The sequence below is a fragment of the Nelusetta ayraudi genome, unplaced genomic scaffold (genome assembly GCF_046127955.1).
Source record: "Nelusetta ayraudi isolate G7.1 ecotype Tasmania unplaced genomic scaffold, CSIRO-AGI_Nayr_v1 ptg000078l, whole genome shotgun sequence".
Lineage (NCBI taxonomy): Eukaryota > Metazoa > Chordata > Actinopteri > Tetraodontiformes > Monacanthidae > Nelusetta > Nelusetta ayraudi.
Window position 1 is genome coordinate 175,002 of NW_027466128.1, and position 26,509 is coordinate 201,510.

At 48.6% G+C, this 26,509-nt stretch overlaps 1 protein-coding gene across 3 annotated transcripts in view; it reads left to right on the forward strand.

Moving 5' to 3' along the window:
* The window catches only part of arb2a (ARB2 cotranscriptional regulator A), a 138,322-nt gene that overhangs the window by 33,158 nt on the left and 78,655 nt on the right, over positions 1 to 26,509 (forward strand). For all 3 annotated transcript variants that reach the window (XM_076043864.1, XM_076043863.1, XM_076043865.1), the window contains exon 7: positions 21,354 to 21,572. In XM_076043864.1, the coding sequence (XP_075899979.1) occupies positions 21,354 to 21,572 (219 nt within the window). The remainder of the gene's footprint in view (positions 1 to 21,353; positions 21,573 to 26,509) is intronic.

A 26,509-nucleotide genomic window follows, 5' to 3' on the forward strand; every position in this document is an offset into this window, starting at 1 on the left:
CACTTATCTTTTCATATTAAAAAATATATAAAAAAATAAAATCATAGGTTATTAGCGTGATATTTTAAGGCTGTAATTTGGATGAATATGTGCTTCAACACATGAAAACATGTTTAAAAAAAGCTGATTATGAAAGTGATTTTTTTTTTTGCACCATTTTGAATGATGGTATTGTTGTATTTTTAGATTTTAAGTTTTGCAATCGGAAAGAAGAGACTTGCTTGGTCCTTTAACTTGCTGGGGTTTTTTTTGTGCCTGTGCGTCCTTTTCATTTCATTCTCTCTTTCTGCACGGCTCGCTAATGAAGCCAGTGCTGCGCGCGCCCCTCTAGCCGAGGAGCAGCCGCCGTCGCGGTGGCGCGCTAGCTCGCCGTTGCTGGCAGAGCGGAGTACAACAGAGGAGACTTGGACGGTGGAATCGGGCTAATGAAGTTGTCAGAGGCGTGCAGCCTTTGTGGCTGATGGGAGGGCCTGCCAGGCAGCCAATGGTGGGGCTGCGTCTGTGATCAGCCGAGCATGATGGGAGACCACCCCGCGCAGCGAGTGCCGGGGCCCGGCACAGCCCCCAGATCAAAGACCTGACCCTCTAATACTGCAGCAATTAGAAAGATGCCGCATCCCGACGCTCCCAACTCCCAGTGACAACTGTGTGTGTGTGTGCGTGTGCGCGCGCAAACATGAACGAATACACACGTTCGCTGATGCGTGCTTTTTGCTAAAAAAAAAAAAAAAAAGAAAGTGTGCACCCCGCAAAAAGAAATTCAAACATGGTGAGGACGACGTGAAAATGTGAAGGGGCGAAGAAAGGTGGGGTGGGGGGGAGAAAAAAGATCTCAGTTTTGTGCAGTTTTTCTTTCGCCTCTCATCCGACCCTCCGCTTCCTTTTGCGCTCCAGCAGCAGTTTAGCTGCTCTCCTGCAGGTACACCTCTCTCCTCTCATCCTCCGTCTCCTCTCCGGCGCCTTGTGTCTCTCCTTTAGTTAAGATATCTCATTACGGCCCTCTTCTCCCGCCTGCCTCCTGTTAGCCTCCAGTGTTAGCTTGCCATTGGCTCCCTCTCCTCTCCTCTCCTCTCCTCTCCTCTCCTCTGCTCTGCTCTGCTCTGCTCTCTGCTCTCTGCTCTGCTCTCTGCTCTGCCCATGGTTCTCGTTTGAAATTCAAGAGTGGTGCAGTGAGACTGCAATAACCTACATACGAATCTATCTTCCTCTGTTTTTTTTTTTATCCATTTCTTTCTCCCCCTCTTTTGCCCGTCCCCCCACCCCTCCCTTTTATTTCTCCGGCGTCCCTCCTTTTTCTTCTCCTCTCGAACCTCCGGTATCCTCTGCCGCCGCCGCCTGTCCTTAAAAATAAAACATATAATTGAATGTATAATATATGTACATGTATAATGATCCATCGGCTTTCTTTGCAAACATTGGTCTGATAGGACGCCGCCTTCGTTCATCCGCCTTTTCTTTTGCTCGCCACTACAAGAAGACATGAGGGCGGCTCCTTGATGTCGAGTTGGTCATTTTTTTTTTTTTTCTAAACCGCTTCATTTAAAATGCTGATGCGTCCAACCTCCACCTTACCTCATTCTTCATTCCACGCCGCTCTGCTCTGTCCCGTGTTCAAGCAAGTGTGTGTGTGTGTGTGTGTGTGTGCGTGCTTGCGTGTGCGCATGACACCGTAGGCGCAACTCCTGTGTGCCCCGCTGACTCCTGGGTGAACCCCTCTCCTGCAGATTAAAATGAAGGCGCAGAGAGGAGGAGGCCAGATGAGAAGAACAAAGTTTTTTTTTTGTGTGTGTGTGTGTGTGTGTGTGTGTGTGTGTGTGTGTGTGTGTGTGTGCATGCACAAATGTGGTGGTGGGGGGGGGGCTGTTGGAGGTGCCTCTCTGTGTTAATTAGAGAGATGGGTGTTGCTCGCGTGAATGCATATTCCGCACGTGAGTGCGTCTGCCTCCACTTTTTGTGTGCGTGCGTGCGCGTGCGCGCGCATCTTGGACCCCTAATTGTGTATGGAAGTGGCATATGTTGGCAGTGGGTGGCAGTGCAGGAAAGGGAAGCTGAGTCACAGTATCATGGACTGAAGCTCTGTCCCTCGGTTGCTGTGTGGAGAGGAGACGAGGACGACTGATGTTTCTTCCTCTCATATTCAAAAAAAAGTTTATTTTTAAACCCGCAAGGGCATTTTCTTTCTCTTCTCTCCAAGAAAATGCGTCAATGCTGAGAAGTCACCATTGAACACTCCGCTCCGGCGCTATATAATTATGCTTTATGATTATTAAAGCATAGAGCATGTGGTCTTTATATTGTTTTTATAAGGATATCAGTTTTCCCATTTTTTAAGTTCTAGGTCAATAAGTTCACATTTGATGTTCAGTAGACATCAATGTACAAAAAGAGAACAGGTTGCACTTTATAGTCACCAAAAATCATAACTGGAAAAATAATAAAGTGCTATGAATACACCAATGGAGTGTATATAAACTATTAAAAAATATATAAAAACACACCCTGCTAAAGCACAACGCCTGCGTTTTAGAAGTTATGCTTTTTTTAAAATACACAAATATAGAGAACAGCATAATTGATTATTTCACAGAATAATACAAAAGTAGTGAAATGTGACTGGTGGCTTTGCGCCTCATGGTTTGAAATAGCCCCAAGTTGATCGATTTAGTCGGTTAAGGTTCACAGCTATTTGCTGCCGCTGCAGAAGCGGAAGCGAAAAGGCCAACGCTTAGCTTGACACGACGGGTCAGAACGTAGGTGCTAATGCCGTGGCACTAATTCTCAAAGGGACTTTTTGTATGCGCGGATAACAAAAAAAAAAAAGAGAAGGGAGAGAGGGAGTTAGAAGGGCAGATGTTATATTGATGGCATGCCTCGCCTCCCTCCTCTGTCCTGAATAATCTTTATCCCGAGCTGATGGGATGCTGCTTCAAAAAGATGAGAGTATGCGTGAACTGCCGTTGAACTGGAACCTGTGTGTGAACCTAGGACGGTGGTAGGCCGGCCTCGGCAGCAGCGGCAGCAGCAACGGCAGCAGCAACGGCGGTCCCCTCCTCAAGCGGGGAGCGCCTGAACCGGATTGATGCTGAACAAGAAAAGAGGGAGAGTTGGGGGCGATTTAGAGCACTTTTATTTCTCCTTAGATGCCTGCGCATGTTCAGAAATAGCCGTTTTGATGTTAATTAAATGAAAAGTGATTATTCGCTTTTGTGCGCGCGCGTGTGTGTGTGTGTGTGTGTGTGTGTGTGTGTGTGTGTGTGTTGGCTGTTTTTCTCCCAACCCCTCCGCCCTCTCCCCCCCGCTTGTTTTCCTTGATGTGTGCGATGCAGATGAGAGAGTTAGCGAGCGCTTCGGTCAGGGGGCCTGGGCTGGCAGGTGAGCAGACGTTTGCTCCAGGCTTCTGTGCTACCTTTTGATACAGCAACGCTTTGTGGAACAGACATGGGTTGCCTCTTTTTTTTTTTTTCCCCCTCCCCTCTATCTGTCCACCCCACCCCACCCCTTTCTCTAAAACCGCCACTGTCTGCATGTAATCTCTTTAGGACTTTAATCATTTCCCCGCCTCAGATCTCGTCTTTCTTATGGTGCTTGTTGGGTTTTTTTTCTTCTTTTTTTTGTGAATAATATGAAACTTGAGCGACAGATCCTGGGACAGATGTGTGTTGTGCACAGGCTGTTGTACCAGAACAGACAGATGGGTGGCAGTATACTGTCAGGCTATAGAGCATCTCCTCCCTCTCTCTGCACCCCCTTCTCCCTCATGTCTATCTATCTATCTATCTATCTATCTATCTATCTTATCTGTAAAGATTTTGTACTTCATGATTTCCACCGTCACCGTCTTCTCCCTAACTCACCTTTTCATCATTTTTCTCCTCTCTTCTCCATCTCCCTCCAGGCTATTACTCCATCTTTTCAAACCCGCTCCCCTCCCGTCGCCGCCTGCAGCTAATGCCTGCTTAAATGTTAAAACGCGGTTTTAGGACTTGTTAACGCAGACGCGGCTCTTCATCGCCCCTGCGTCCAATGTATATACGCTCTATAAAATCAGCAGACGGATAAGAAATTGTGGTCCCGCTAGCAGCTGTGACTCGGCACCCATCAACTGAAAAATGATGGGAGAAAATAAATGCAGGCGCACACATACACAGTTACACACACACGTCCACGCAGTGTTTGCCCAGATCAAGGCCGTGGCTCTAAGGGACTTGAGGGAGATCAGGCAGCAGAGAGCCTATGGAAATAGACGGCTTTGTCATCGAAACACCCACCACTTCCCCCGGGAGACAAACTACTGTTGTTGCCGTCCTGCCTTCGCAGACTTTCTTCTTCTTCTGCTCCTTCTTCTTCTTTTCCAACCGTCTGCTCTATACCCTGCATCCAGTATTCTCAGACGTCCAACTCATCCACCTTTCCCCATCTTGCTGTTGTGTCCTTGTGGAAAAGCGGTGCTTGCTTACGTCTACATATTGTGTCAGGCACTTTGTTTAGAGAGCGTTTTGAAAGTAATCAGTCACAACAAAATGAGAATGAGGAAACGGTCTATTTGTGAGTTGTTTGCAGATTTGGGATTATAATTTTATTTTCCAACCAATTTATTTTTGAATGTCTCATCAAACTTTTAATCACTTTGTAAAAAGTGTAAGATCCAAACCTCCCTCAACTTCAAATAAATCAAAAGTCTGGATTCAGGTTTTCAGTTTGTCGGCCAGTTTATCACACAATAGATTTGTCAACAAAAAGTGAGGTTACTTTCTTAGAGTCATATTTACCTATTAAAAAGTTTTGTTGATGTGTTTTAAATGTGTTTTACACCGTTTTACAAAGCGGTTGTGACTGTCAGCTCCTGTCCTTCATTCCCTAAATCTTTTCGATTGAACGATTTTTGTTTTCTGTCACCTCCAGCTTTATTTGCTGCAAACCTTGTCCTTGTATGAGGTGGAATTTTTTTTCTCTTTTTTTCATTCATTCTTTCTTTTCTTTTCTTTTTTTTTGAAAAAGGGCACGATTACAGTTGGCATTCATAAAGAGAGGTGTATTTGTGCCACTTGCTCCCGCCTTCACCCGCTCTTGTAACATTTTTCGCTGTGGGGATTTTCACTAACCTACCTTTGCGGGAATTATTGGCACATTGTAAGTAAATGCGTTTATTTTTTGTTGTTTTTTTTTTTTTTGGAGGAGGAGGAGGAGGCTAATGCGACTGTGAATTGAGTGTTTGTGCCTCACTGTGGAGTGGCCCTGCGTGCCCAGAGCCCTGCTGAGCTCTGGGGTTCCAGTCTGGTCACGCCATGTTTTACGGAGATCAAATGAAATCTCGCCTTTTCTTTTTTTTTTGCTTTCTATCGCTCCCTCCCAGTGCCGCCGCCGACGAGTGGACGAGCGCTGCGGCTTGACTCAACTCCTTAATTTTCCTTTACGCGTCGGCAAAGTCGGGAAACGTCTCCTCCGTCTCCCTCTGCTCTTCTGTCCACGCGTTCCTGCCCCCTCACACCTGAGCGAGGCGAGCGTCTCGCCTTGCCCAAGTTGGCCACATGTTCGCAGGGTCAGCCAGAGTGCCTGGGTGCGAGCCAGCCCGCTGAGAGGCGGAGCCAGGGCAGGCCGCGGTCTGATTTGACCGGTAGCGAGACCCGGAGTGCGGGCAGAGCTCGGGGGTGGAGGCGGGTCCGCAGCTCTTGTATCCTGCAGATTAGAGCAAAGCGGCGCCTGCAGACACAGGATGGACTTCTCATTGTGCCTGGCCATGACTGCCTGAACAGGGGAAGTGGGAGTGTCTGCATGGGTGTGTGTGTGTGTGTGTGTGTGCGGTACGAGTGTGGTGAGTCTTTGAGAGATGACGTCAGAAATAAGTCTTTTTTTTTTTCCCCCGGTGGGTAATTGCGGCATAAACTTTTCACCCCTCTTTCTCATGTGATCTGACTAAAACGGGCTTCTGCAGAGAACGCATGCGCTCTGTGAGAGAGTGTGTGTGTGTGTGTGTGTGTGTGTGTGTGTGTGTGTGTGTGTGTGTGTGTGTGTGTGTGTGTGTGTGTGTGTGTGTGAGCTAATAGCAATAAGAGCGGTGGACTGTGGATTACCCCTAGTTCAGACAGTTATCTTCCTCTCAGTCAATTCAAGGTCAGTTTTGCAAATCCGTTTACTTCCGGCCAAATGCACTTTAGCCAAGTAGGTTTGAATTAAAAGAAAATGCATACATCACTTTATTTGTTTTTGTTTTTATTTTCTCCTCCTTCGTTCCCTTTACCTGCGCACCTGCGGTAATGGTTTTACGTCGCATACGTTCTGTCAATGGGTAATGAGTTTCCCCCTCATGCCAGCCGCCGCCGTCACGTAGTCTCCTCACATGTGTGTGTGTGTGCGCGCGTCGTCTTTGAGTTTGTTGCTCCGCCTAATAGCCCTGGCAAGTGAATGAGCCCTGATGTTTGGAGCTTTTCTTTAATAGGCAGTGCGTGTGCGCGTCCCTGCGCCTATGCGCGCTCGGTCTTTAGCGGTGCGCCGCGTCTCGAGTCCCTTACTCCTGGATAATTGTACTGCAAGCCCTCAGCCTCCCCTTTAGCCTGAAAACCAAGCTCATTGCACACCCCCCACCCCCCACGCCCCCCCAAAAAAAGCCCTCTGACAAGGTGGCAGAAAAAAAGGAGACCAAGGAAGAAAAAAAACCCAAGTTGTCCTTGTGCATAAAAGTAGATTCTGCTCTCCAACACCTTTTCAAATTAATATTTGTGATGGCCGCCATTCTGCCGAGCCCAGTTTCTGTTCCCCGCCTTTGTTCCTGCGTTTGATGTAATGGAGGCAAGGACAAAGAGGAGAGCAGGCAGAGTGTGTGAAAATGGTAGTTAAGTGGGCTTAAGGGCTCCTTCAGTACCTTGTGAAAGGCCCGGACCCTGAATAGGACCCTCGCACTGCTAAGCTGTAGTGCAGTAAACAAGACAGGTCCAGCACAAAGGTGCGTCTCAAATGAGCACAGACACCCTCCTCCTCCTCCTCCTCACTCTGCCTCAGCCCGTCTCACCCCGACCTCCCACCCATATCTGACATCTGGCCAATCCCAAGATCAGCCCGAGTCCTCGCTCACTCTCCCTCTCTCTCACTCTCCCGCTCTCTTTTTTTTTTTTTATTATTATTTCACCTCCATTTTCCCCCCACTTTCCATCATATCTTTTCTGTTGCTCTTCAGCGTTCGCTCCGCTGATGTGTTTGTGTTTTGTTGTCTCGGTCCCGGCTGGACGCCCCCCCTACACACACCCCACCCCTTGCCAGTCTTGTCCCCAGCGCTTGGGCGGTTCGGCTCTTTTGTTTAGTTAATTGCAATGAGTATAATGTACTAGTCTCTCAGAGGTCCAAGAAAGACAATTAGACTATCCCAAGAATTTAATGAGACACCACCGGCCCCAATCCCCCATACTCTCCTTTGAGAAACACCCTGCTCTCTGTTGGCACCGAGCGCCATGTAGTGAGGAGGGGGTTTTGATGCAGGTCGCCTGTCTGTGTCTGTTTGTGTGTTTACCAGATTGTTGGTCTGCCCATCAGAGAAATCACTGCGGAGAAAAGACCCGGAGAGATGAAACAGAAAGAGTTGGGGAGGGGGGAAAAAAAAAACAAACAAAATAAAGTATTCTGTCTAGATCTTTTATCAGCATTTATGTGGCACGATTCCAGGCCTGGGTACACTGCGGGATTCTCATTTGAAGAAGTGCTTTAGTGGACAGGACAGGCTTCCTGGGAATGTCCGTGTAATTATTGGGAGCGTTTATCCTGTTCCCTCCCCAGCGAGGGGACGGACACTTGACAGTGTCATCCCCGAAAGGAAGAGGGATGGTCAGGGGGGGGTTTGCAGAGTGATGGACCAAACCCTGGGTGGCCCTTTAAGAACTTTTCCCCACTCTGTCTCTTTTTATTCTCGGCCTATTATGTCTTCTGCGGCGTTCCCTTTCTCTGACGCTGTTCCTGTCATACATTCCATCACCGGCCCTTTCAGAGACCTCCTCTCCGGATCATGCCGAGATAAAGCCAACCTGTAAAAATAAAGGAAATATCCTTAAGTGATTCATTATATCAGTCCGCACCTCACATGGAGATTAATTAGTAATATCAGACCGCCTTTGTCGAGTACCTCCGGGTGACAGCCGTAAAAACCTACACTTGCGCCCTGCCCTGAGTTTTTCTTTCCCTGAAACCCTTTGTTTTCCTTTTCACTCGTCCATTTCTGTCATTCTGTGATTCCTGTGTTTTAAAAAAAAAGAAAAAAAAAGAAAAACAAAACTCTTTTTCTCCCTAGCTAATCACAGTGTTACAACAAAAGACGGGGCTCCATTATTGGATGTGCGCGTCCCAGAAGAAAGGAAATGAGAACGAGACAGAGGGTGGCCGCGGCCTGACACCGCACTATTAATCTTCCAGTAAAGTCTTGTCAGGCAGAAACGGACACAAATGGATCACTCCCATTAACTGGGAGAGTGTAGGTAAGGGCTTTAACAAGCGTTTACCAGAGTCCATTTTCTCACTAATGAAGAGGGGGAATACGCGACCTCCCAGCCAAACCTGCCAGTGCCGCCCTTTAAGGTCCGGGCGGTAAGAGGAAGGACGGCAGAGGAGGGCGAGCCGAAGGAGAAGGCGGAGGAGGAGGAAGAAGAGGAGGAGGAGGGAAAGCGTGACCGTGGATAAAGAGCTCTGCTCTCGGTAGCTGACATGTTGCATCAGGCATGGTGAGAGGTTAAGGCTTGGGCCACCTCGCCGTTCGAAGCCCGTCAGCGTCGACAAAAGAGAGGCCTCCGCCACGAGGGTGCAACTTTTTCTTCCTGTTTTTTTTTGCCATCAGTACCTATAGAAGCGCATGTGAAAAATGAACAAAAGTCTGTAACGTTACATCATGGATATAACAACAGCCCCGTGTTGTAAGTGGACATTCATACTCGGTATATCCACTTTTCTATTGTGGACCGTTTTTTTTTGTGTAAGTGTGTGTGTGTGTGTGTGTGTGTGTGTGTGTGTGTGTGTGTGTGTGTGTGTGTGTGTGTGTGTGGCACATATCCTCGCACAATTACACACAGCGGTTGGATTTACTTCGGTCATCTAGTGTGTGGGGGGGAGGGGGGTTCTGCTAGGTGTGATCTCACGAGGGGGGTTTTGCATTTATGCGGCATTATTTTAAACATGTCCCCGCCGTCTCCAGAGCCGCCACGGCGGCAGCGGCGGCGGCGGCGACCGCACTCGTGTCCTCGCAGCTTTGAAACCTGCTCTCGACCGTCGCCGCTGAACTCCCGCTAGGGCGTGTCTGCGGCGTGCCAGCGACTTTGCAGCAGCTTTGGACTCCCGAATTTCCAACTGCTCGTCCTTCGACATGAGCCGGACGGGGGCAGGTGGCGTTTGATTGATTTATTTTTTTTTCTGTTTTGTTTTGTTTTTTCTTTAGCAAAATCGGTGCGATAAGAGGCCTGGTATCAAGATGAAAGCCGGCGCCGCGTATCGCCGCATCTCCGCCAGTGCAATTCAAGGTGGCGGGGGATGAGGAGGAGGAGGAGGAGGAGGAGGAGAAGGGCAGAGAGTCGCCCACACAGCTCCCAGACGTCGGTCCCGTGTCGGCCTGTGATAAGGAAGGTGGTATCGCCGGATGGACGCACGCGTCCCTTGTTTTCCTCCGTGTCGAGGGGCAGTTGACAGCGAGGCTGGCATCCCGGCTCGTGCCATTCGGAGAGATAGTGGCGCACGCTGACCCCGGCCGATACCAGCCAGGCGAGCAGAGAGAGAGAGAGAGAGAGAGAGAGAGAGAGAGAGGGAGAGAGAGAGAGAGAGAGAGAGAGGGGTGGAGGAAGAGGGGTGCGGCCCGGCTCGGCCCGGCCCGGCCCGTTTGTCTGTTATCGCCGCCGCTGCCATTCCAGAGGCTCCCAGGAGGGGAAGTTGGAGGTGGGAGGAAGACTTCACCTTCCTCCTCCCAGACACCACCACTCCCCACCCCATCCCACCCCCCCAAACCCCCCAGCACCCTCGGGGCCCCGCCCCATCTTTCCTAGTGCCTCCACTCACTCCTGAGCAGCAGCAGCAGCAGCAGCAGTAGCAGCAGCCCTCCCCTCACACCACCACCACCCACCCACCCACCCAAACCCCCACCTCCCCTTCCCCGCCACCCCCAACCCCCACCCCCACGCCCCAAACATTTTTAATTATATCTTCTCCCAAGTACTGCGGCTCAGTAACCAAGGAGCTGACATTGATGCATGTGCTGATAAATCCGCAAACACTGGAAACAAGATTAACAAAGATTTTGAGGAAAGGGTGACAGCTAATTTTGCGCAATGGTCGGCGCCTCATTCAAGAGTGAGCTTTTTGATAGAGCGAGCCACGCCTGAGAATTCATGCTCTGCTCCGCAGAAGGGGGGTGGGGGTGGGAGGGGGGAGTGGGGGGGTTAGCAGAAGGAGTTGTGCGGCATTTGCACTTTCTAAATTGTAACCCCCCCCCCAATCCTCTCCTCTCCATCATTTCTGCTCTCCGCCTGCGCCTGGGTTGAGCATGTTCCCTTCTTTTTTCTTTTTTTTTTTAAATCTTGAAACATGTTCGTGCTCAACATGATGAGATAATTCACTTTGCTAGACTGTCAACACATTTTGCCACAAACGCGGCGCTTGAAATTACTTAATTGAACCGGTAGGAAGGAAAAACAATTACGCTCCATATCAACCGGAGCTCTTATCAGCCTCGGATGATTCTTTTAAATTCCTATGGACAAAGAAATAACTTGAGGATAATGGTGCTTTTATCCAACTGTGTCGCTTGGTTGTTAGGCCGTGTATTTGTGTGTGTGTGTGTGTGAGAGAGGGAGGGAGTCTAATCTCTACGATCTAATCAGCAGTGTGTTTGGTGGATTCAGTGACATGCCACTCCAGGCCTGTGGTCCTGTGTCTGAACCGACTCTCAACCCACTGAGACACCGATACACACTCCTCTGAGAGAGATATCAGTCCGCCTCATCACACACACACACACACACACACACACACACACACACACACACACACAAGGCGAAAGAAAGATAACAATCATACTTCCACAGCTGATTCCCTATTTTCTCATCGACGAAGCCACACCGCCGCGGCCCTTTCTTTCTTTTCTTTCTCCCCACTGCAGCCAATTTCAGGTCTATACAGTAGAAACATCTTGCGGATTTCTTTTGTTCTCATTTCTTGCCAGTTCGTCTCGTCCCCCCCTCCCCGTCTTCTCTTTCCCCCCCCTTCACCTCCTTACGTGATGGCTCCCTTTTCAGAATCACCGCCCTGTCTGTAGGCAGCTGACAGCTTCTTTCACTTTTCTTTGTCAATTTCTCCTTCTCCCTCTCTCCCTCCGTCTCTCCAGCCCTCTTTTTCATCTGCTCCCCCCCTCCACCCCTCCATCTGCTTTCGCTTTTGTTTGCCCGGCCCCTCTCCCATCCCAACTTGATAATGAGGAATGCGGTGTGACCCTGACCTCCATCGGCCCTGTAACCACCTCCGACCCCTCCAGGTGACCCCCGGTCTCTGTTTTGACAGCTTGATTAATTACAGAGTGTTATGATTTATGAGAAAAGCAGTATGTAAAAATAATAGACAACAGGTGGTCTTTAAAGGAAAAAAAAAGTAGTGGATTTGAAAGAACTTCGGGTGAGGTGGCAGCAGTGTTGAAGTCGCGCGCGTGTGTGTGTGTGTGTGTGTGTGTGTGTGTGTGTGTGTGTGTGTGTGTGTGTGTGTGTGTGTGTGTGTGTGTGTGTGTGTGTGTGTGTGTGCGCGCGCGCTATAGAGACTGGGATGCATTTTGCAGCTGCTTTCCATGGTAAATTGCCTATAACCATTTCTGAAAGCAACTGCGGGTTAATAGGAAAATGTCCACGCTGAGCTGCGCAGCTCTTTTTGGGGGTGGTCTGCCGCAGCGCGGATTTCTCCGCGGCGCGTATTTAGCCGTACGGCAGGGGGATGAAGGGGATTCCAACATACATGCGTAGCGCCATGTGTGTGCTGTGATGCATAAACCCGGCCATGTGGTAATGACACTATGGAAAATGTGCAGGAACACAAAGACACAAAGGGAGACAGAGAGAAGGAGACACACACACACACACACACACACACACACACACACCGATACACTTTATTCTCTGGCACCACTTTTCTAGGTTACATCCTGTGAAAATAAGCAGAGTAAATGGCAGGGCAGAGCAGCCATAGTGTTTACCCTTCACACTGCAAACACAGCTCGTGATTGGCTGCGGCGACCTCCCCTGACTCGCCGACCTGCGGTGCAGCTCCTCTCGGAGAGAGGTTGCACTCTCTAGCTGATATCCTGTGTGTGTGTGTGTGTGTGTCTGTCGTCAGGGCTGTTATGACTGTATGCGCCGCCACCACCGGACTGTCAGTTCGCTGCCCTGCCGACGTGATAAAACGAGGGTTCCATCGGATTTGATGACTTGAAAGGTTACAATTAACGCAAATATACACACACACACACACACACACACACACACACACACACACTCACGCACATACACACCTTAGACGGCAACAATCGGTGACAGTGACGGCACCGCCGATTGTCTCCCTGGCCCTCCCTCCCTAGGTCACAATAACAGGGCAGGGGTGAAGGGAGTCCTTTTTGACCTTTGACCCGCTGGGGTCACAGTGGAACTGTGATGTTCTGTAAGATTAATACCCAGGGTGCAACAGCCTGGTCTCATTATTCTCCGGCACAGTGCTCTTTACTGGTAGATGACATGTAGAACACTGACATTTTGTTTTAGATGTTTACGTATATATTTTTTTATCCATGGGTAAAATTGTGAGGTTTGTTTTTTTTCTTCATCATCAGATGACTCATCATCTCTTTCCATTGAAAATATAATGTAATATGTACATCAACTGTAAAAGAAAATGTTGACTATAAAGGTCTAATCATCACATTTGTAACAAAACAGTAATATTTCCAATTAGAAACGTCAACATATACAAAATACATATCAACATGCGACAGCGATGCACACGCCTGTATTTGCCGTGTCCTGCCCATGACCCCGACTGGCCCAGTCTGTTTATATGGCCCGCTGTCTGACACCCTGCACTCGTGTGTTAACGCACTAACCACCTGTCCAGATGGTGAAGTAGAAACATTCGGGGACAGTGCTCCTCAAGACTTTACAACCTTGCAGGATTTCTCTGCTTCAGTGGAAAACCCCCCTCTTTTTTTTGGTCTCACCGGGTGCCTTTCTTGTCATCGCAGCGGTCGAATCCCCAGATTCTGTCAGCTCTCGTTTCCAAAATGAGACATTTGAATAATGGCCAGACATTTTATAGCCATATTTTTTATCATTGCCTTTCTCTTTGCATTAAGCTCTCCTCTGCTGCTATAAGGAGTGTCGTATTGTGCAAAACCGCAACGTTTACCAATGTTGTGTGGCATTAATCTTCAGTGCGTCATTGAACTTCCCAGGTTAGAGTAAAGTCAATGCTCTGCTTCTCTTGCTTGGCCCGCTTTTCAGAAAGTGTGTCAAAATGTGGCTCTGCACATTGTGATTTGTTAAAGGGCGCCGCTACCTCCGTTCTGACTCTCAGGCCTCAGCTATCTCGTCGTTGTCCCCACCCCCAATGTGTTGAAGGTACACCATCAGATCCGTTTGAGTGTCAACCTGAGACAAAATGAGCCCATTTTTTTTCTTTCTTTGATAGTTATTTTTGTGATGAGGCTCCGCACTGGAATCTGAAAATGAAGTCCCATTAAAGAAATGGGAACTTCCTGACTCGTCTGTCACCTTTCCGTCAGTGTTTGTGTTACTCGTGCCCCTCCGTCCGGGCGGTGCTGCTCTGAGGACTCCCTTCCACTTCTCCTGTCCTCCCTTAGTTTGTGTCTTTTTTCCCCTCCCCCCTCTACTCACACTTCCCCTGATTTATACATTAAATAGTTTGGCAGGAGAGCAGGGAGGCACCTATCATTCCATGATCTATATCTCTCTGTGCCCTCATTAAAAATACATGTGTTTGCTTAGGGGAGACAATATGGAATATATAAATCAAAATGCTAACGGCGTCAGAATGAGCCTCCTGTATTTATTTCCCCATAGCTTTGCCTCTGCGGGGACGAGCGCTCGCCCCGCTCAGTGCATTTCCTGTTTTGTGGCAAGCAGCATGTTTGATACTCCAATATTAAACTATATTGAAAATATTTTTCACACCTTGCGCGCTATTGATTCAATAATCTGCTAAGGACGTTCTTTGCAGGTGGGTGGGTGGGGGGAGGGGCTGATTTCCCCAACGACGGTGCATCTCGGCGAGCCTCGAAATACCGCGGACGCTGCCTTCACGTTCACAGCTTCATCTTTGCGATTGGCACGCTGCTCTTCCGTCTAAGCAAAAAAAAAAAAAAAAAACAGAAATGACAAATGGCTTGTGTAACATTTACTTGCACGATCAATACCTGTGACAATTTCCACCTGGACGGTGATTAATGCTCCATCCACCCCCATGTCTAGCAGCCCTGCCCGCCCCCCGCCAAACCCCCCCCTCGCCTTCCGTGCTGTGAGCAGATGAAGCGGGTTCTGGTGCGAGCGGGGTGCCTCGCCCCGCCGCCCGCGTGCACGGCTCAACAGCCGGCTCCTGAACCGGCCTCGTCAGCGTCGGAAAGAGAGTTACACAACGCGTCTCGGTGCCTGTCCCGCCGCCGAGAGGCGCTGAAAATAGACGGGTCGGGAGGAGCGAGACGGGAGAGGAAGAAATGTAAATGAGCGCTTGAAAAGAAGCGGAGGCATCGGGGATCAGAAGCTGTGCTATTCTCTTCACTTCCTCCACCCCGCCGCTCCCACTTTGAACTTATTTATAAATATTCAGCGCCACGTATAAACAGTATCCAAATGAGGCCCGACAATCCATGCCAAGGTTAAGAACGCCGCCGCTTATTACCCACGCAGCTACTTGACTAGCTCCAAAGGTTAGCCCTCCCGCTCTGACCCAAACTATTTTGGCGCTCATTAAGATCAAGCGGGAGACAATCGTTAACCGCACACAAGCCTTCTTCCCTTTGACCGAATTAGCACGCGGCCACGTCGGCGGGAAAGCGGTCGGCCCGACGCCGTCTTTGAACTCGACGTGAAAAGTCAGGGTTTTTTTTTCCATTTGGTAAAACTTAATTAACCGTGCTTGCATGTGTTAGATATTTAAGGCATGCGGTGGGTGATTTGTTTAAAATTACCCCGGGAAGGGCAGGCGGGAGGTAATGCGACGCTTGGTCCTACTTGACGTAGTTAAACATTTGTGCCGGCCCCTCGATTGATCGCTTAAACAGAGTGGCAGCGGAGGGTTAAACAGGGGATAATAGAAGATAGTTGAACACGTATTTTCATTGACTGTGGCGGATCTTCAGTCGTATTGTGTAATCACGTTGGCTCCTTCTTTTGGGCTTCCCCCTGCCGTTCCGCCCCGGCCGCACTGTCGCCTGTTATCGGGCGGTGCGATTGATTTTTCGTGCTGACAGGCCGACGACAGCCTCGTCTCGTCGGCCCCCGAGATCCCCGCACGTCTTTTCCTAAAGACTCTCCCCTCGCTTCTTGCTCCAAGAGAAACGTGGCCTCGTGTTTGACTAGCACCTGGGTGGCTGGTGGCGGTGGCGGCGGCTGCTCTGTGTTAAAATGGAAAAAAAAAAAAAAAAAAAAAAAGGAGGCTTGGGGGGCACCGTGACTTAATCTGACATTACTGTGCGATCTGTGTGGTATCTCAGCCTCGGGGAGAGTGGGAAAGAAGGCGAGAGACGGAGAAAAGATGGGGATCGGATGGATAAAGGGGCCCTGCGAGCCGGGCGGGAGGGGCGAGGGGGGGGTGTCGGGTTGGGTAGTCGGGGTGGGGGCGGGGGGTGCGCTCACGTAGCGACGGAGACAGACAAGGTCACGAGGAGCAGGGTGGCCCTGACAGAGAGGCAGAACAACAGTGTTATTACAGCGTTAGCTTCCCCCCGCCAGCTGCCTCCGAGCCCCACGCACGTCACACGTTCGCTTCCCTCCCCGCCTTCCCCATTATTTATTTACTCTGGTTTTGTCGTGGTTTCTCAGCCACAGGTAACTGTAAACCGCTAACTAACTAACTAACGCCGCCGCCGCCGCCGCTCGCACCCTCGCGGCGCCTTTCACCAGTCGGCCATTGTGCCTCCCTCAGAACCCGACTGTAGCCTGCAGACATCCCTCCCCTTCCCCTCCTCTCATTGGGCGTGCCACGCTGAGTGACCCGTCCTCCCCTCTGTCCCCCCCCTTGTCAGTCAAGCCCGAGCAGCGAATGGCGCGCTGAGGAAGCGCGGCAGAGAGAGGGAGCGCTTTTTCACTCCATCTTAATAGGTGCCAAACAGAGGGAGAGAAAAGAAATCGTAAAAAAACTAACAATGCCGGCCGCCTGGGATGCGGGCGCAGGGAAAACGTCACCCGACGCTTAAAGGACGCGGCCGCACGTAACGCTTTAAGATTTTTTATTTTTTTATTTTATTTTTTCAAACGAGGCGGTCCGGCTCCGTCCGCTCTCCCGGCTCCGTGCACCGGTGACCCCTATCAGCCGCGCTTTGTACCTGTCAAGTGCCGTCCCTTTTCCCCCGTGCCCAGAGCCCCGCTCGCCACATGAGAGCCCCTCACATCAAAGCTTCCCCCGAGCTCCGCACGCACAGATGAAACACCCTCTCACTCCGGGCCGCCTCGCTCCCCGCCACCCACCCCCGCCACTCCTGCACATTAGACACATTTCATTTCATTACAACGCCACTAAGAAGAAGAAAAAGAAAGAGAAAGAGAGGCGCCGGCGCCGTCTTAAAGGAGGACATCTTATTTACTCTTCTTTGCACTCTACGCGTCTGTAAAGCGAGCGAACGCGCCGGGCCTTTATCCGCTTTCCCTTCAAACAATGGGAGTTGGAAGGGGAAATAATCATCCGATAGCATCAAAGTTCTGCTGGACAAACGGCGGCTAATTCAGTTGCGGAGTGAGTCGTCGTTATCAAGGGCTGTTGGCAGTCACACCGCAATAAATGCTTCATTTTCACCCACATCAGGGGACTGAAAACGAAGTGTCCCACTCGGTTTTCGTCATTAAACGTTTTTCGTCAGCGAGCTGCAAACAGACGGACGGACAGACAAACGGACCGCTGACGTCTTTAAAGGAGCTTGCTGCCGCCGCCGCCGCCGCTCCATCGCGGTGACGAGACGGCCCCGGCGGTTTCCGTAGCAGCGGCAGCCTTTGTTGCGCTATCTGGCGCGGGACAGGCCGACAAAAGATTGCTAAGGAGCGTCCGAGGCGGGGTGATGGGGGTCGGGATGCCCCCCCACCGCCACCCGAAAGGGGTCGGGGCGACCCTCTTGACCGCTGAGCCCCGGGGCAGGGACTCAGTGTGGCGGTGGCACAGGGGGCACACACAGGGCATGGGAAGAGACTTAGCCTGTGTGCTGCCGCAGAAAGACCAGACTGACCCAACGCTAGCACTCCGAGTGTGTGTGTGCGTGCGCGTGCGTTCCATTTGAGGCGCTGTGTGTGTGTGTGTGTGTGTGTGTGTGTGTGTGTGTGTGTGTGTGTGTGTGTGTGTGTGTGTGTGTGTGTGTATAGAACAAAGGCAACGTGACCCAATGTTAGCAGTGTGTGTGAGAGAGATTTAGCAGCATAAAAAGCACGCTGACCCCAGGTTTGCAACGCGCATTTGTGTAAGATTCACACTTTGACAGCACATCAAGACACAAAGATCAGATTTAGCAGGTGTACGCGCTGTGTCGAGACGTGGGGGAGACTTAACTGTTAGCTGGGGACACAAAGACCGAGTGACCTGACTCAACAAGGCTCTCTGGCAGGATGTATGGAGAGATTTAGCAGCGAGAAACCAAACTGTGATTTTCAACAATAGCACCGTGGGAGAAATTTGTGCTGTGGGATCCCAGGATAGCGTTTATATTGCCGGGTTTTAGTTTCAATATCGTCTCTTTAATTTAAAGCTCCATCTTCCTCTTTTTTCTTTCTTTTTGGTCTTTTTTTTTTTTTTTTTGCTATTGCACAATGACTTTAACACAAAAGTTTTTTGCAGGATATATTATTGGCTCAGCTCAAACTATTTTTCGTGTCCCGTTTGCTTAAACTGTTTTCCTTCGCAAAGCGATAAGACCACAGAGCCGTGCTGTCGCGACCAGGCCCGGGCCGCTTATTGTTATACACTCGGCCGAGGGCGAGAAGAATAAGGGGAGGAAGTGTCTGGTCAGGGAGAGCGATGTCTTCCTGACACCGACACGGACCTCCGCGTGTTCAAGTAAGTGACGGTTTCCGACGTGGAGGTGAACTCTGCAGCCCCGCTCCTCCAGACTAAGCACGCCGACAACACGGCTTCCCTTTACAGCGATGTCCTTCTGGGTGACTGGGCAGCTGAAAGGGTTAGCGCTGCCGGCCCGGGGTTAGGTGTGTTAGCGCCTCCAGAAGGAAACACCATAGGCTACAGGCCGCTCCGGGGGCGTTAGCGTGCGGTGGTAAAGGCTAAGAAAAGGGCCACTCGAGGTTACCAATAGTGTGTTTAAGGCCGGGAAGGGTGAGTGACCGCTAAGGGGTTAGGGCTAAGAGCACTGAAGACCAAACATGATTCCAAGCCACTCAGGGTTAGCGTCACAAGCCACCAGTGTTGGTAAACCATTAACTCTTGGCCTCATGAACCTGGATTAAGGAGAAGGAGGAAGACGCACAAGGACTCGACGTCCTTTTTTCTTTTCTAAATTCTGCCTTCTTTAGTGTAAAACACGCTGTACATTTTTATTAGACTCTTGTTTGTATTTATTTTTTTTACCGAAGCATTATTGCCCACCGATATTTATCTGTTTGAAGCCTTATTTTTGATGGAGCCTGAAGTCGTGGCGTCAGCTGTTTTCTCAGGCTGCCACCAGTGGGCAGTGGCACAAAGCTGGTGTGGATCTGCGGAGACCAAACCTCACTGTCTCTCCTTCTCCTCTTGCTGCCACTTTCCTTTTTTTCTTCTGTTTATATAAACCCTGATACCTCTCTCCTCTCTCTCGCTTCTTACACCGCGGGCCCTGCCTCTCTCCCACTCTCTCTCTCCCCGCTTGCGTGGACACGCTGTTGCCTTTTTCAACCCGTTCGCCGCCGCGTTGGAGTGATGAATTAAATCTCACTAACAGATCCTCTTCCACGGTTTCACATCTTTACCGGCACATACCTACACACACAGGGAGACTCATTAAATCGCTGTGCAGAGACAGATTATGTTAAAAAAAAAAAAAAATTTCCATACAGACTATAGTGTGGACAGTTTTTTTTTTTTTTTCTTAAGTCATAAATCACCTGTAATTACGCCCAAAGCCTTGTAGTAAAATATAAAACTTCAGTTCCTCATCATGCAGATGCTATTAGGAAGCAGAAAATTGTTTTAAGGTGAAATTGGACTTTTAAAATAAATTTGTTGAGTCTTGCGTGACATTTAAAGGCTAATTTCATAGTAATTCTGCCACAATAAAAAAAAGGCCTAACTATGCTCTCCAGTCATTATTTTTCAGTCAATTTAATATTTTAAAAGCGTTGCGTTTTGAATTGCAGAGATTTCCGTTGGAAGGAGGAAAGACCTTGACTGGGGAGTTGGAGTTGGACAATGAAAAAAAATGAAAATCCGAATGAGTGGAAAAGTGTCATTTTGTGGTTGTCAACACATGGCAGGTGCGAAGGGAAGGGGTGTGTGGCAGGTTTGATCAGGATGGGCACGGGAGGGACACACACCCACGCACTGTGTCAACAGCAGACAGGCACACTGTGTTAACACTTATTAAGACGGTGGAGACATGCTGTCGTGTGTGTGTGTGTGTGTGTGTGTGTGTGTGTGTGTGTGTGTGTGTGTGTGTGTGTGTGTGTGTGTGTGTGTGTGTGTGTGTGTGTGTGTGTGTGTGATGCTGATCTTTGCATGGGAAGCTGAGAGATACATCCTTTCTCTCATACGTCCCAAAAGGTCTTGTGTCAACTCTGATGACTTTTGTCCGTTTTAGTGCGCGTGCGTGCGTGTGTGTGTGTGTGTGTGTGTGTGTGTGTGTGTGTGTGTGTGTGTGTGTGTGTGTGCGCGCGTGCATATTTTTGTGTGTGATGAAATTAAATGGGGGGAAGGGGGTGGGGGGGGGGGCAAAATGAAACAGGACTCTCCCAATTTCCTGCTTTAGTCTCCGAGTGTTTGGAATAACAAACAAAATGAAATAATGAGAGAAAAAAAATCCTTCCAAGTTGAAGAAGTTCCTCAGGGCTGGAAGTTAACCTCCTCCTCCTCACAATACTCTCCCTCTCCAGCAGCATTATTGATTAAAACCAACTTTCTTTCTGTTTTTTTCCACCTCATATTCTGAACGCTCCTGCCGTTGTTATATTTCCATGTTACTCAACTGCTGTCTGAGGGTGTTTCGAGTCACACACTCTTGAGAAGATAAATCGTGTGTGTGTACTCTTGATACTGACTCTCTTTTTTTTTTTTTTTTTTGAGTGATGGTACGATCGATTTGCTTTGATATTAAGTGACACGTGGCCTTTGGAGTCACTTGATGCTCCTCACCGACTGAAACCACCGGCACTGAATTCCTGTCCCTCCACTTACTTGTCGTTCCCTCAGCAGCAACTCTCTCCTCACTGCCTCCTCCTGTCATTTCTTTTGTTGAGATTTGAATTTTTCCCAATAAACATGCTAGTGTATAAAAGAAGGTTTAGATTTTTTGGCCATATATATATATATGTATATATATATATATATATATATATATATATATGTATATATATATATATATATATATATATATATATATATATATATATATATATATATATACATATAATGTGTGTGTGTGTGTGTGTGTGTGTATATATATACATATATATATGTGTATATATATATATATATATATATACATATATATATATAGATTATGATATGTACTGTATATATATTATGTACTTTTTTTTTAATTTGAAGGTCATGAAAAACTGTTTTTCTACAAATTTCTAATACAGTTCCTAAATAATTAATTTGATTAAAATATCTCTGTATGTCTGTCTCTCACACACACACACACACACACAAAGTTGGTGTATTTTCTTGCGGTGTCTTTTATTTATTTATTAGCAAAATAGCTCCATTACTTTTTCTTGAGCATGGCTAATTTTATAAAACATTATTTTTTTGTGTTTAATAATTGCTTGCACAAATATGTTGAGTTGATTTTTATCATGCACAGGAGTTGATCTTTGCTTTTTTTTTTAATTATTTTTCTAAGCATTGACTGTGTGACTGTGGAACACGATGGTCCCCTGAAGTGCCTTTTAAAGACAATGCCGGTGCCTCAGCTTCACATGGCTCTCGTCTGTTTGCAGGAGGGCTACGGTGTCATGGTGCTCAACCCCAACGAGAACTATCGGGAGGTGGAGAAGCCAGCCAAGTCCTTTCCCAAGCCCTCTCCCACCGAACCCTTGGATGAACCCGCTGAAAAGAGGGAGCGCAGAGATGAGAAAGAGGGCAAACGGAGGAGGGAAGTTTACGAGAAGTACCGTAACCCGCAGAAGGAGACGGAGACCGAGCGGATCCCCGTACGGGTGAGTCGCGGATTGACGGGCGGCGGGAAGGAAGCGTTCAGAGGGACGTGGCGAGAAAAACAGAAGGCTAGATGTTTGTCAGAGGGGGGGGGGGAGAGAACGGAAGGAAAAAAAAAAAACAGACACGGGGGTGGACGGGAGTGACAGCTCAGGGTCGCGCGAGGAGGTAGGAGACGGGGCACGGGTGAGAAATGTGGGAGGGAGGAATTTGGGTTTGCGAAGGACGCAGAAGAAAAAAAAAGGCAAGAAGGTGCGGGAGGAAGACGGGAGGCGGCCGGAGTCGGAGGGAAGGGAAGGAAATGTTAGGTAAGAAGGGATGAAGGGAGGATGGGAAGGCAGAGGGAGAAAGAGAGGCTCTTGTGTGGTCAGCCTGTATGTGAAGAGGTTGGCCGTGCTCCAGTCGCCTCTCAGTGAGCAAGTGTTAACCACATGGCTCCCTCCCTCCCTCCCTCAGTCCCTCTTCCTCTCCCTCTCTGCCTCTCGCTCGCCCCCACCCCCTCCCCCACCCCTCCGTCCCTCCTCTCTCAGATGGAAGGCTGGTCACCGCTGCTCCGGCCCTTCACTCTTGTTGACCGCTGGGATTATTATCTCCCCGACGCACACTCTGCAAACACGCGGCAACATTCTTATCAAGCCGCACTGACCGCATACCGCCCAATTGCGCACGCACACACACACACACACACACACACACACACACACACACACACATGCATACTTCAGACCCCAACACACACACAAACACACACACACAAACATACATACATTTATCGTGCTGGAAGCACCGAGCTCAGCCAATTTACCTCGCGGTCAAACAAAGGAATGCCCCCCCTCCTCTGCATGCGTTTACCATTTCATGTCGGATCAGAAGTCAACATTTGTCTTTCTCTTCATATTTTGCCGTAAGCCTCAGAACACATTTTACTCTTTAGCGTTATTTATTGTCGCTCTTCTGTAGCAAAACAAAAGGGCCACTGACGGCCAAACCAAACCAAACCAACCCTCCTCTTGTTGCGGACGGTCAGCAGCGTCCGAACAGTGAATGTGAATGTACCTTAGCGTGTGTGGGTAGTTGCTGCTTCTGTGTTCATGTGTGCGTATGTCCGTGTGTGTGTGTGTGTGTGTGTGTGTGAAATCCGTCAGTCTCTGGTGTCTTGACAAGAGTTCGGGCTGCTGTGGGACTGGTGGGTGGCGTGCGAGCTGTCAACGCTGTGTTTTTGTGTGTGTGTGTGTGTGTGTGTGTGTGTGTGTGTGTGTGTGTGCGCGTGTGTTTTTTCCTTTTCTCACTCCCCCCGTCAGCAGTACCTTTACACACACACACACACACACACACACACACTAATAAGGGATAATTAGCCGCAGTTCTGTCCTGCTCTGTCACACTTCTTTACGTGCGCGCCTCTCTCAATCAGCGCAATCTGTTCCGTTCGCTTGACACAATGACACGGACGTCTTGAAAAGATGCATAAATATATTTTCTTTTCATTAAGCAGTTTTGATATATATTTGTTTAGTTGTTTTTTTTATCTCATGTTAAGTTGCAGCTGTATGAATGCTGTTTTACGTGTGAGTTTTTTTTATTTATTTTTTTTATAAATGACTAAGATTATTTAATTCTACTTGTCTAGTTTCAGTGTGTGTTTGTGTGCATCTGTGTGTGTGCGTGCAGTCGTTCAGATGGAGCCGTCTAGTTCTGTGTCACATAGTTAAAAAAAAATGCAGCAACTGAAATATCTGCTTCGACAAAGTGTAATTTGAGTTGGTTTAACTTCGAGGAGCGAAAGGCAACAAAAAAACATTAAATTGTAGTGGAGCAAAAGCCCACCAATAGGTGGAAACTTTAAGAAATACTTGTAGAAATGACCTTTGCAAGCACACTTAAACTATTTCACTCATGTAAACAGTTTTTACTGAAACCATGTAGTTGTGGTGCTTTTTCAGTAGTTAAAATTTCTGGATTTTTGTTTTGTTTTGTTTTGTTTTTTGCATTTCCAGATAGTTTCCAGATGTCTTATAACTTACTGCATTCTTTTAAAGCCTTCTTTTAAAGGAGTCTGTGGCAACAACCTATTTACCTTGAAATTGTAGTGCTTTCATATATTTTAATATGTTGTCTGTATATTGTCTTTATATATATATATATTTTTTTTTTTCTCTCTCTCTCTCTCTCTCTCTTTTTCCCCTCCTGACCTCATATTTTCAAAGTGCTAAAGTACAGTAGCCAAGCCAGGCGGCCCTTATATGAGAGCATATTTCACGTACAATTCAGGCTGGGCTTGTTTTGCCCATGCCTGCATAATACATGGTGGAAGAGGTCAGACTCAGTGAGACAAGGCCACCGTGCACCACCAGTGTGTCTCTTTAGGAATGTGCTGTCTCAGAAACGCCGTGCACTTTAACAGCCTTGCCTTTCAGTTCCTCAGTGTGCTGGACGCCGGGGTGGACAACATAATGACTAATGGTGGAAATTACCTCAGAAGCCCGTGCCATATTTAGGCCCTTTTCTGTATGCTAGCATATTAAGAATTGATTTAGCAGCAGCGGCCGACTGAGTGAAGTGTCATTTTACAGCAGAGGGCTGGACGACGATTTTGCTTACTGGCTCTTTATTTTCTTTTAATAGAAAACCGCCAAAACGGTTCCTGCTCTGAGCTCGCCTTTTCCAGCTGCACACACACACTCCTGCTTAGATGCAGGGCTGTCGAACTTGGAATAAAGATTAATGGGTTGGTGGGTCCGCCTGGTGTTGGTGCCCCTTGAATTTTGACCTTTGACCCGTAAGTCGGCAGGACAATGGTGTGCGTGACCTCGCCTGTCGTCCACGCCTCCTTCAGCGCCGCTCTGCTTCCTAGGGTCTCTGCCTCTGTCTGCACCAGAGTAAGCTGTCACACAGCACGCACGCACGCACACACACACACACACACACACACACACACACACACACACACCTGCATTCAAAAGAGCAATAAAAAGGGAACCGTGGTGGACATTTGTATATGTGTGTGTGTGTGTGTGTGTGTGTGTGTGTGTGTGTGTGTGTGTGTGTGTGTGTGTGTGTGTGTGTGAGAGCGTCTTGCTCCTCACCTCTGTTAGTCGGTGTGGGTGGTAGATCAAATCAAACTGCTTTAACAGGGCTGTTTTTTTTTTTCTTTTTTACAGAACCAATCTTTTTCATTCACTACACCTCGCACTCAAACTCCCACTGAGCTGCCAGACCACCTGCACACAGCCATTCAGACACACACACACACACACACACACACACACACACACACACACACATACACACGTAATGTAGTTTCTCTTCTTCTTGCAGTAAGATAAAAATAAAATGCAGAGCTCCTCTATTATTTTCTTTATTCCTTGAAGACTCACAAAAGTGTTTTCACTGTTTTTTTGAGCAGTCGCATCCAAAAACTCACCACAAGTAACCAACTACACACACACACATGCACGCGTGCACAAACGCACGCACGCGCACACAATCAAAGACACACCAGGCCCCTGATAGAGTTGAGTTGATTAATACGCTTCCTTACACACATTAATAAGCTCTTAACTGCTTTTAGGAATCTTACTTTTTAGCCCCGGGTTCATAGTGTGCAACCTCTCAACCTTATCTAATCCCTCTCCTCTCCTCCGGATCACACACCACTGGGCCATGTTTGGGGGGGCGATGCCGGTGGTGGAGGAGGGACGGACGGACGGAGGGAGGGACGGAAGGGTAGCGAGTGCGGCCGGAGGGATGCTGATGAGGACAGTGGAGGGAGGGGAGGTGGCGCCCTCTTAGCACTTTGCCATATAGAAGTTTGGGAGTTCACTTTACTTTGAATTTTAGCAGTAATCCAGTTAGCTATTTTCTGTCAGCCAAGCGGAGGAATGGCAGGAACAAAAGGCACATTCATGGGCTTAAGAAGCTTCCAAAGAGTTCACCCAAGGCTGGCTGGCTGGGATTAGGCCAGCAGGGCCTGGAAAGAAGAAGGGGGAAAAAAAGAGCAAATGGGACAAAAAACAGAGCTTCGCCTTTCATTAAGCACCACTTATTTTTATAAATTACTGGTACACTTTTCTCCCTTTTTCTTTTTCTTTTTTTGAGGGACTTTTAGACTTGTGTGATGCGTCGCACACTCATCCAATGGCAAGTCAACGAGATAGTCAACGAAACTTTCCCCCTGGCTGTAAAGCAGTTTATTGGAACAGCTTTTCTCAGCTCTTTCCACCCAGGAAGCAGTTTGATGAGGAATGACATGCTGCTGAACGGGTGTGCTAGTCTATTCCAGTTAGACTCCTTTACGTTTAACTGTTTATCTCCCTGTCTTTGTTTTGCACTCAGCACCTGTGGCCGTGCACAGCAATCTTGAAATGATCATCTTCTCCCGTCTCTCGACATTGGCTTTGCGGCACAGACGCTGGAGTTATTTACCGTCGCGTGCAGATCCGATCGCTGTCGACGGAGCAGCGGGCGGCCGCTAAAAGGAGGAGCATCTATTATTTAGGCCCTGGACGTTTTTTTTTTTTGTTTTTTTTCCCAGCTGCAGTCTGTCCACGGGGGCCCACTGAGATCCTTGTCCTTGCTGTGTTTAGTAGATGACGTCCTGTTTCCCCCCGTGTTCGCGCTGTAATACAAAACGTCCTGCAGGATTCGCCCACCAACAGACACACACACACACGCACGCACGCACACACCCGGGCACTCGCCGACTTGATTATAAACATCAAGACATGGACGTACGCGCGCACACCACACAGCGGTAATTGCATTCGACGTGGCGCTGCGGTGCTTCTCTATTGAACTGGGCTCCTGCTCCTTGGTCACCTTCACCCCTTCGCCCCAGCCTGTGGCCCGCGAGCAATTATACAGACAGGCTTTATCTGACCTGTGGCCTGTGGCGCTGCCAAGGAGTGAGGCTCAGCATATCCAAGGACAGGTAGGGACT